Consider the following 12,201-nt stretch of genomic DNA (forward strand, 5'->3'; position numbering starts at 1 on the left):
TCATGACTTGTTGTAATGTCATGTGATCGAGGAGGTTTTGCTGAAGAGGTTGTATGGTATTTTAATGTGGGTCATATATGTCGTTGGAAGCCCATCATGTAGTCAACTAAAATGGATAATGGACGACATTATTTGATGCAGCCTGGACTTCAACCTAACCAGCAATAACCCTTATCTGGTTCGAATTTGGAATTCGCTTCACCAGAAAAAAAAAAAGACTCTTCTCTGCTCTTCCTTAAATTGAAAATAACAAAACCCTCCTCGGGTTTGGGCTTCACCCAATCTGAGGTTAAGCCTGAATTTATCAGTGGCCCATCTTGAGCTTAACCCAATGAAATTGGGGTTCAGTTTGGGGTTGGATTGGGTCAGGTCAGATCTTATCAGGCTTGGGTGGATTTTAAAGAATTTATGAATATTTTTTTGCACGGTCATTCTTTATTAGGCTTTTTGTCCTAATATAAGAGTAGGATTGATTGAAAATGTGTATAAATTTCATTTATAGATATAAATATACATATTTGATACATATATCATGTATATATAATTAGTAAAAAAGATATAAAATATAAATAAAATGCATGCATTTATGTATTTGTTTGAATGGAGTTGAGTTGAATTGGGTTGGGGTAGGTCTAGTCAGGGTTGGGCTATGATGATATTTCAATCCAAGCCCAACATAAATTTTAAGTCAGGCCTGAGTTTTCTGATCCAGGCCTAACTCGTACAAAGCATTTGGACTCTGTCAAAGGAGTTCTGCCAAGTGTCACAGTAACACTCACTTGGCATCCTTGAAGGAAACATGCATGAACAATAACACTCAGTTGGAAAGAAATTCAAAACATCACATGAACTGCTTTTTAAGGAAATATACGTTTCTTGCAAAATGCCACGACGCTAGCTCCCAAATCCGTTTTCGTCTACACAGACCAGCGGCTTGCATCTCCGCTTGGTAGAGATAGATAGTTCAGTCCGGTCTGTATGATTTTGTCTCCAGTTCATTCGGACTGAACACTTGTACACCTCTCTCCATCAACAGTCCTAAAACCCTTCGAAACTTAGAGTTTCTCTTGTTGATGGTACAGTCCTAAATGATAAATTACAACCAAAGTTTGATCAAGTTTCATCGCTGATTAAGAAAGGTTAGTCTCTGGTGACCAACCAAATTATGTATAGTTTGGCAGTATTTGAACTTCGATACAATTTCAACCACTTGCACCAAAACTAAAATAGCTGAAATCAACTGAAGTAAACACGAAGGCTTTTAGGTTGTGTTTGGTTTATCAGTAAATAAATGTCAAGGTAGAATTCTGGCTGTGCATGTGGCAATTTGTCATATCAAATTATCAAGTTTACGTATCTAGAGTAACTATAACCAAGGAGGAAAGTCAAGGTTGTTATACCATGTGAATGCCATTAGAGCTCTAATTCAAAGTCATGGTCATTGTGGACTGTATAAAGTTAAACTGTACAGATGAATTTGAAAAAAAAAAAGAAAAAGACAATTAAATTCTGTATCTCTTTTGGTAAACAGAGCCACAGAGGTGGTTGAGCTTTGAAATGTGGACTGTATGCATCTCAAGCACAATCAAATGATCTTACAAATGCAATACCCTCGTTAGGCGGAGACTCAACTTGTTATTTTGACTGCAATACCACTACATTACTTGTATTTTACATTTTTCATGAGAATGATGCAATTATGATAATAACCAGCAGAACTCAATACAAATTTACTCTATTTTCTTTTATAAATTTGTTTAAGTAATCTAACTTATTAAATGAATTTGATCTTAATTTTAATTTTATTAAGTAGGATGGATTCAACTATGATACCAGAAAGACATGATATCCTTAAAAATTTGTGATCAATTAACTGATATCATAAACTGTTAATCAATTAGGTGGAATTTGTCAAAATTTAAGCATGGGTTTTGATTGATTGGTACCATGTCTTTCGGGCATGATAGATTTTTTAGTGGATTTACATCTTAACTAATCATTTTTAATTTAATAAGTGTCTTGTATATATGCACTTTAATCACAAGTGTCTTGTGATTCCCATTGACTACATTCTTTTTCAGGATTTACACAGTAAATATATTTTCCCAAGGTATTATTTATCTGGAGAAAGTGAAGTGTTACCTTTCTCCCACAAGAGATTAAATGCTTAAAATATAATATATTAAAAATACCCATTAAAACAATATAATTCAAAAGGCATTTACTTGGGCCCAAGGGTAAACATGACAAAACATAGAAAAAATAACCATTTATCTAGTAAAGTAGAGGTGAGGCAAAAGAATATGAGAAAGTTGGGAGGCCTTATTTACCAGGGAGAATTTAAAAAAAGAAAAAAAGAAACACGGGTAAGTGCACTTTCTTGCATGGTTTTTGAACTGGCACTGACCCGGATGGCCGGACTGTTTGTCCATAAAACCGTCCAGGAAACCGGTTCCATTTTACCCCAAACCTGATCCCTGGACAAAAACCGTTGATCCGGACAGTCAAACCATTGACCCGTTCAATGCTTTTGGCCATTTTTTTTAATTTTAATTATTTTTTATTTTTAAATTATTTTATTAGAATAGGCCGTCTATTCGAACGGTGGCCAAAGTGGTTCCGGCTTCAGGTCATTTTTTAAAACAATGTTTTCTTTGATAAATGACCTCTTCATAAACAAAAGCATAGACACCCGGCTGAACTATGTATCACGGTTGAACACGCCAATACTCACTGTGGGCCCCATCTGCGACCCAGCATTAGGAGGACTTACCAACCAGCAGGTTGGTAATTTTGATAGTTAAGTCATTCTCGTTAATTTTATTCACCAGATTGATTCTTGTATACTTATTACTCCATTTAATTTTCATCAATTTGTTAAATTCTTGGGTTTTTACCTATCAGCGGCTGGCATCTTAATTAACTAATAGATTTTCCTTGTTAATTATTAATCGATTAGTTTTTATGTTAATTGGTCTTGTCATTTAATTTCGTCTTTTCTTTAGGCACCTCATTAGTCGTTAGTATCTTACTAATTGCTTTTAGTATTACTTGTTGTTGGTTTGCTTCATTATGTAGTTATCTGTGGCAATTCAATTGATATTTTTATTTTTTAAGAAAGAAAGAGGAGGGGGGCATTGTAACCCTCAAAGCTATATAAGGAGCAAAAAGCTCTAGTCACTAGCTTATGTCGACCAAGACCAAAGATTCTTAACAAGAGTAACGAGGGTGAAAATCTTTATTTTCTTCCTATTACTCTTGCAGGTTTTTCATCAAAGGAATTGACTTTTCTTACAAGAGTAGAGTAGAGTAATTCTATTTACATCTACCCACATAACATCATAGCTACACCTATAATACAAAGATGTTCTCAATGCACGGAAGATGTGGAATCTATTTATAAGAGCATTTTAACTGAAAAAGGAAATAAGTCATTGAAATTAATAGAGAATACCAAATACAACCTTACGCATGTAACTTGTAAGGGCACCTATAGAGCTTGGTATATAAAGAGTAATTAATAAGGGCACGAATGCTTCTTAGTCCATCAACCCACTAGGCTCAATTATATACCCATTTTTTTTGGCACGTCGAACCATTGATTCAAATGTGGAAAGTTCATTGAATTGAAAGTATTAACAGAGTAATTTAATTGAATGCTGTAATCCCACTTGCACAGGGCCCCAACACAATTACAAAATGCCAGTTACGATGTGATGATCAATGCCGTCCATATTTTATGTATACACTACGTAACGTAGTACAAGGAAGATGAGAGTTATGCACATTCACCGGTCAGTCGGTCACCAGTCACCACACACATTGAATGACGGAACCAGCAGGCCGTTATATATCTGCTGCCGTGCTTTACACATAATGAAGCTTCATCGCTAGCTTAAATTACGAGCAAGGAATTAAAGGAAACAATTAATATAATCAAAGAAGACAGATCATTATTCATTACTGAATTTTTTTATCAATTCTTTTTGGTTTATTAATTATTAAGCCCTGTGCGTTATTCTAACATTCCCCAGGAATAAATGCATTTTCAGTATGGCCCACCTAACACTATACCCTAATTTCAAGCAGATAAAATGATTGAGACCTCTTTCACAAGCTAGCTACTTTTGTCAACATTAATCTAAAAAGGAACCATTTAGTTCCGGAGAATGTAGGGGTGTACTCTAAACCGGGCTTAACTTTGATCTCAGTGACCCAAGACAAATAATGATATGATTTCATTTAAAGTTTTTCCTCTCTCTCTCTCTGTGAAATGTGTGGAACCGAAGTAAACTAAAACCAGAAATACCTGAAGAAGAAAAGGGTTCAACAGAAAATTGTATTTACTAGTAATTAATTTAATCATTAGAACTCAAAATGTTCAAACAAAAACCCCTTTTATATCCGGTCTTAATTTATTCAAACAATAAATTTACCTTGATTGTAGCAGATTTTGATAGGGTCATTTTATAAAAGAGGCTCAATAGTCAATATCAACGTTTTCGAACCACTGTTTACTTGGATGGTCGGACCGTTTGGTCTGAGAGGCAATCGGTTCCGTTTTACCTAAAACCCGAAATCTGGTAAAAAACCATTGATTCGGGTGATCGAATCGTCGACCCATTCAACAGTTTTTGAGCTTTTTTACTTTTTTAGTTATTTTTTAATTTTTCTGTTAGAACAGGCCATCCATTCGAACCGGATGGTCGGACTGTTGACCTAAAAACCGGTGCCCTAAACAATTCCGTTTGTGGGTCATTTTTTAAAATGCTGGTCAATATTGTTAAGATTCACATATGAATAATTGAAGAGAATCCCATATTAGAAAGGAAAGAAAAGTGTAAAGGACTTAAATACAAGAGTGGCCCATAACCTAATAGCTTAAACTTTTGGATTATATGAGATGCCTGGCTTTGATGACTCCCCTCAAATGCATACATAGCAAATATAAAAATTTCACATGGGAAATTTGGAGCCCAAAATGGTCCCAAAAGTTTCCTCTTCTCATCCTTTTGCTCACGATCCAAATTTAAGGTCAAAAACACCAACTATTCCTCATTTTCTAAAATGGTCACTAACTTTCCTCTTTCAAAATGGAAATTTGAGTCCTAAGCTTCAGCTAAAATTCTCATCCTCTCTCGCTTTCATCAAAACCAATTTACAAGTACATTAATCACTCCTGATCCCTAAACTCTCATCACTTGTTTCCCTTAAAGTTGTTTCCCCTTTCCTAAATTCTTCCTCCTCTATAATCGCTCTTTTCCTAAAGTTGCTCTCAACTCTTAAACCTCCTACTTTCTCTCTTTCTCCCGCAAAAGAACCGTCTTTCCTTGACGGTTAGGGAGAGCTTCATGTCATTTTCTGTTGGAGTTGGTTTTATATCGTTTGAATTAATCTCGCTGCTGGAGTTGGTTAGGGAGAGCTTCATGTTCTTTGGATAAGGCAGGCTATGTCATTTTCTGTACAAATTTATAATGATTAATAAAATATTAAGTTAATCACCCCTCCACTAGCAATAAATTTTGAGGTTTTAAAAAAGTCAATCCCAGCACCAACCTTATTAAAAAGAGATAAAAAGCTAGCTGGTCAGGTGGATTTAATTAATTAGTTTTTCTCTGTCAAATAACCATGACAACTGGTTATAGTACTAATAGGGCCCAACAACCAGCGGTAATCACATTTCCTTGCTAGGTTATGTTTCGAGTTTTAATTGCATAAAAACATATACCATAAATTTTTGTTTCCCACTAAGCTTAAACTGCGTTTCGCATTCTTTATTTTAAGTTATTTTCTTTTTACAATTTAAAAATAAAAATTTAATTTGGATTTTCTACTTGATGCTGCGCGATCTAGTTGCTCCCTGCTGGAGGTGATCTGGCCTTCAGGTGGACGGCGAACAGTTGATCTGCAAGAGGATTAGAGAACCCGAGGTTGCTAGCCATGCGAGGTCGTTCTGATGCTTAAGTCAGTATATTGGTTGCGAGCTAAAAATAGCTTAAGAATGCAGAGAGCTAGAGAGCATATAAATCACACGTACCTTGAACCACCGGGGCTGGAGCCTTTATATAATGGAGTCCTCGTGGGTTTTACGGATCGGTTCCGGGATCATCGTCACGATAGGATCCGTTTCCGTGTAAGTTGGAAGATAATGCTACCAACCGATAAGGTTCATCAATTTTGCCCTAATCAGGCGGGAAGATAATGCTAGCTGTTACATGGCATGATCTCGTGAGGCCCGGGATCCGTTGAAGGGGTTTTCAGGATCACCACGTAGTGGCGTGTCGGTATCCCCGAACTGGGTTGAATGCCGAAGAGCCTTGGCATTGAGGTGTTCTTGTTACGATCTAGTATGAGTCGATCTTGTCTCGAGGTGAGCTTGTGCCGAGATCATTTTAGCTCGGGGTAGTTGGGTACCCAAGCTCGATTTGCTGCGGACTGGTTACGTTAAGCTGAGTTGTCATCTCTTGGTCAGGTCAGGTCCACGTGTCCCCTCTTTACTGGATCGAGCCAAATCACCCTTCATCACTACCCACAAATAATTTTATTCTTATCTACTCACATAACATGGTAACTATACCTACACATGAGGAATACCTCATCTTCTTACATGTTATTACAATGCAAAGATGTTCTCAATGCACGGAAGTAGTGTTTTATGAGTAAACGTGATAGAGTCCTTATAGATAGAAGATCCGGAACCTATTTATAGAGGCATTTTAGCTGAAAAAGGAAATAAGTCATTGAAATTAATAAAGAATGCCAAATACAACCTTAGGCATGTGACTTGTAAGGGCACATATAGAGCTTGGTATTTAAAGAGTAATTAATAAGGGCATGAATGCTTTTAACTCCATCAACCCACTAGGCTCAATTATTTATACCCATTTTTTTTTGGCACGTGGAATCATTGATTCAAATGTGGAAGGTTCATTGAACTGAAAGTATTAACAGAGTAATTTAATTGAATGCTGTAATCCCACTTGCACAGGGCCCCAACACAATTACAAAATGCCAGTTACGATGTGATGATCAATGCCATCCATATTTTATGTATACACTACGTAACGTAGTACAAAGAAGATGAGAGTTATGCACATTCACCGGTCACCGGTCAGGCGGTCATCACACACATTGAATGGCGAAATTAGACCTGGCAAAAAATTGACTCAATCCAACCTGAAAAAATAGAGTTAGGGTTTCATATTTAGCTATCCAAATGTAAAAACGATCCAACCCGATTCAATCTGAAAAAAATTGGGTTGGGTCATGGGTTAACCCATTAAATTGATTATTAAGTCTAATTGAGATTATTTATGCATTGTTAGAAGTTTCTGTTCTTTAATTTTTTCTATTTAGTTTGTACTTTTTATTGTTTATTCTTTAAATTGTTAAGTGTTCAAGTTTTTTATTTTATATTTGAAATTTTAAAGTTAATTCTTTTAATTTTGACATTTCTCTTGTAATTTTTCTTTATTTTTTTAAATTTCAATTATTTTTTGGAATAATCTGAATTGATCCATGGGTCAACCCTAACCCAAACATTTAGGGTTAGAGTCTAACATTTGACAATCCAACCCGAAATTCAACCTAACACGAAATCAACCCAAAGTACCTTGACCCAACCCACCCAACCCGATTGTCAGGTTTAGACGGAACCAGCAGGCCGTTATATATCTGCTGCCCTGCTTTAAACACAATTAGTGAAGCTTCTTCCTAAGAATGTTAATAGGAAGATGACCGTATTGATAATGAAGCTTCGTTGCTAGCTTAAATTACGAGCAAGGAATTAAGGCTGTATTTGGTTTGAAGGAAAAAGTTAAGAAAGGGAGGAAAAGGTAAAAAAAAAAACTTTACAAACTTTGTATAACGTTTTTGCCTTTCCCTATCTTTTCCTTCAAATCAAACATAGCCTAAAAAAACAATTAATATAATCAAAGAAGACAGACCATTATTAATTTTTCATATCAATTCTTTTTGGTTTATTAATTATTAAGCCCTGTGCGTTATTCTAACATTCCCCAGGAATAAATGTTGTAGCTAAAAGAAGAGATGTAAACCGCGCGAGTTTTTTGATGAATGAATTTGATCTCAGACTTACCCCATATGTATTTTCAGTATGACCCACCTAACACTAAACCCTAATTTCAAGCAGATCAAATCAAATGATTGAGACCTCTTGCACAAGCTAGCTACTTTTGTCAACGTTAATCTAGAAGGGAACCATTTAGTTCCGGAGAATGAAGGGTGTACTCCAAACCGGGCTTAACTTGATCTCAGTGACCCAAGACCAATAATGACATGATTTCGTTTAAAGTTTTATCTCTCTCTCTTTGAAATGTGTGGAACCAAAGTAAACTAAAACCAGAAATACCTGAAGAAGAAAAGGGTTCAACAGAAAATTGTATTTACTAGTAATTAGTTTAATCATTAGAACTCAAAATGTTCAAACAAAAACCCCTTTTATATCCAGTCTTAATTTATTCTAGCTGATTTTGATAGGATCATTTTATAAAAGATGCTCAATAGTCAACAATGTTGTCAAGATTCACATATGAATAGTTGGAGAAAATTCCAGGTTAGAGAGGTGCAAGAAACTAATATATAAGAGTGGCCCATAACCCAAAAGTTTAAGCTTTTGAATTATATATGGTGTCTGGTTTTGACGACTCCACTCAAATGCATGCATAACAAATAATAAAATTTCACATGGGAATTTTGGAGCCCAAATGGCCCCAAAAGTTTCCATTTCTCATCCTTTTGCTCACGATCCAAATTTACGGCCAAAAACATCAACAATTCCTCATTTTCTAAAATGGTCACTAACTTTCCTCTTTTTGAGTCCTGAGCTTCAGCTAAAATTCTTCCTCTCTCGCTTTCATCAAAACCAATTTACAAGTACCCTAATCACTCCTTATCCCTAAACACTCATCACTTGTTTCCCCTTTCCTAAATGCTTCCTCCTCTATAATCGCTCCTTTCCAACTTGCTCTCAACTCTTAAACCTCCTACTTTCTCTCTTTCTCCCGCAAAAAAAACCGTCTTTCCTTGAAAATCATCCTCCATCTCTGACTTTTGTAGAAGTTAAACCTACAATCTTTTGTTGGATATGATGTTTTAGTCTTTTTCTTTACCCATACTCGTGCAATTAATGCATGGGCTGGCTCTCTTAAATAGTATATATGCCAAATCAATGCCCTCAAATAGGAGGGTTTATCATGCAAACAAGTAGTAGGGGTGACAATGGACATGGTTAGGGGTTGGACCCTAATGAACCAAATTCAATTTGAACAGGTTATTTGACCACTTCAGAGTTCAGACTTGCTTAATAGTCCAAAGTATTTATTGGATTGGAATGGACCCGATTCAGCCATAATGAATTTATATTGGACTGATTCATTAAAATAATGAATTTATATTAAACTGAACGAATACATGTGGTCTATTGATAGAATATGAAAGTATGGGTGTCAATGGACCAGGTTTAATTGAAATGGACATAATCTAAATTAAAACCAATTCAAACAGACATTGATTGGGCCAGTAATTAAATTAAAGGATTCATCGGATTGGATTGGACCTGGTCCGGCGCGTTTGTAATGAATTCATATTAGACCAAAATCCGGTTCATTTACAGCCAACCCTACCTTACAAACAAGTGGCCTAATTGTAATTAAAACTTGTCTATAATAGATGTGGGTGGGTCATGGGTGCCCTTATTTTCTAGATAAAACGTGTTGTTTTAATTACAAATTAATCAAACATAATTTATTCTTCTGAATCCAATTCAAAGCCCAACCTAAATTAATGCCTCAAGTCAAGACTTGCCACACTGGCGTGGGTAGTAATAAGTCCCGGTGTCTGTCCCAGACACAATTTAAACGCATGGTTGCTAGCTGCTAGCTGGTTATATCCATTAAACCATTAACAATGGCTCTCTCATTGTCAGCAGTAACAACTAACAACTAATTACAAAGCCTCTAGTAGATTGTAGTACACCACTCTATGAGCAAGATGGCGGTCACCGTCACATCAGACTTTCTCGATGCTTTTAAATAGCCTCCAAACTGATGAAAGGTTAAGTGACTAGCTCTCTACCAATTAAAGCATCTTCCAATCATCTCCTTTACGATCATGGAATTCTATAGCGGAACCCATGAGAGTTTCTTTGATGAAGAACAGAATACTCCAAAATCACCTACTCCCCTTTCCTTCAAAACCCATCATCAGCTAAATATCTCGGAAATCGACAAGGAATGCAGTTCGCCAAGGCCCTTGTCGCCCATAGACCAGCTCCCACCCCAAAGCCCTGAGTCACCATGGACACTCTCTCCTCTCCATCCTTCCCCTTCTCTTCTCTTCCAGTGTCTCACTTCACTCTACCGTCACGACGGCAACATCTTCTCCATCGCAGTCCTGAGGGATCTTGTGTTCACAGGATCTGAGAGTAGCCGTATTCGCGTCTGGAGAAAACCAGAATGCATGGAGCGCGGCTATATCAAGGCAAAGTCGGGTGAAGTTCGTGCCCTTTCAGCTTATGCTAACATGCTTTTCTCGACTCATAGAGACCACAGAATTCGTGTGTGGAGCATTTCGTTATCTGATAAATTTCGTTCTAAGAAGATCACAAGCTTACCTCGACGGAACTCGTTTCTTTTGTTCCCAAGGTCCAAGTTCCAACAACACCACAAGGATTGCATCTCTTGTCTTGCTTATTACCACGCTGAAGGGATTCTGTACACAGGTTCGTGGGACAAAACCGTTAAAGCTTGGAGGATGTCAGATAGAAAGTGCGTTGATTCATTTATGGCACACGAAGACCACATCAATGGAATTGTGGTTAACCAGGAAGACGGATGCGTTTTCACCTGCTCATCCGATGGGTCTGTCAAGATTTGGAGGAGGGTGTTCGGGGAGAGCTCACACACGCTCACCATGACTCTCAAGTTCCAACTGTCGCCCGTGAACGCCTTGGCATTGAGCAGGTCTCCCGACGCTAGTTTCCTCTACTCGGGCTCCTCCGATGGATTCATCAACGTCTGGGAGAAGGAGAAGGTGTCTGGTAGATTTAACCATGGAGGATTTCTTCATGGTCATCGCTTCTCTGTTCTCTGTTTAGAAGCCATAGACGGATTGGTGCTCAGTGGTTCGGAGGACACGACAGTGAGAGTGTGGAAGAGAGAGGAAGGGACTAGCTTTCATGCATGTCTGGCTGTGTTGGATGGTCATCGTGGGCCGGTCAAATGCCTGGCTGCGTGCTTGGAGATGGATACGCTGGCAATGGGCTTCCTGGTCCATACTGCAAGCTTGGATGGAACATTTAAGATATGGAGGGTAAAGGTTTTTTCAAGCGAAACGAAGCTGACGATGAAATTGGATGACGCAGACACGAATGATCAGAAGAAGAAAAGAGCGGAGTATGAGATATGTCCGGTGTTGTCGCCAGCATGGGTTGAGAAGAAACGTCAAGGGTAACGATGCATGTTTTACAGTACTCGCTCTAGCTTGCTAGCAAAAAACAAGAAGAAGAAGAAGAAGAAAATTTGTATATCAAGCATCAAATTAAGGACGAGGGAACAAGGGATCTCTATTGCTACCATGTGAGTATATATATAGCTTTTAATTTCACTAATTTGTTTATCTATGCAGTAATTAACTACTTACAAGTTAATTAGCTAGGAACCATATCAATATTAATTTATTGACTGTTTTTGTTGAATAGTACTTTATGTACTTTTAAAATTTCAGAGTATTAGTGTATTACTAATGAAGATGCACTAAAACATCATTGGCTAGCTAGTGGTTTAACTTTATTAAGTTTGGGATAGCCCAACATTTAATCTGTGTTTGGTTGGTTTGAAGGAAAAAGTAGGGAAAGGTAGGAAAACTTATATATGATTTGTAAAGGTTTCCCTACCTTTTCCTTCCTTTTCCTTCAAATCAAATATAGTCTTAGTGCTCCACTAATTCTACCAACTTCCCTCCATATATGATATATCCCTCCTGCTATATCCTAAAGCTATGTTTGGTTTGAAGGAAAAGATAGGGAAAGGAAGGGAAAGGTGGGGAAACCTATATGAGGTTTATATAGGTTTCCCCGCTTTTCCCTTCCTTTCCCTACTTTTTCACTTTTTTCTTCAAACCAAACACAGCCTAATTGATTAACCGGTTTACAAACTATATATATACATATAAAGGAGATCA

General features: G+C 37.1%; 1 protein-coding gene across 1 annotated transcript; it reads left to right on the plus strand.

Moving 5' to 3' along the window:
• The first annotated feature begins 10,131 nt into the window (after positions 1–10,131).
• Positions 10,132–11,575, plus strand: LOC104592591 (protein JINGUBANG-like). Its single transcript, XM_010252039.2, has one exon. It carries the CDS (start codon positions 10,132–10,134, stop codon positions 11,470–11,472), a length of 1,341 nt encoding a protein of 446 aa, XP_010250341.1. The 3' UTR covers positions 11,473–11,575.
• The last annotated feature ends 626 nt before the right edge of the window (positions 11,576–12,201 follow it).

Source organism: Nelumbo nucifera, chromosome 8, assembly GCF_055504915.1.
Source record: "Nelumbo nucifera cultivar China Antique chromosome 8, China Antique-T2T, whole genome shotgun sequence".
NCBI classification, from domain to species: domain Eukaryota; kingdom Viridiplantae; phylum Streptophyta; class Magnoliopsida; order Proteales; family Nelumbonaceae; genus Nelumbo; species Nelumbo nucifera.

Bases quoted from the DNA above. Each gene is read 5' to 3' on its own strand.
- LOC104592591 (XM_010252039.2), top strand. From the start codon at position 10,132: ATGGAATTCTATAGCGGAACCCATGAGAGTTTCTTTGATGAAGAACAG.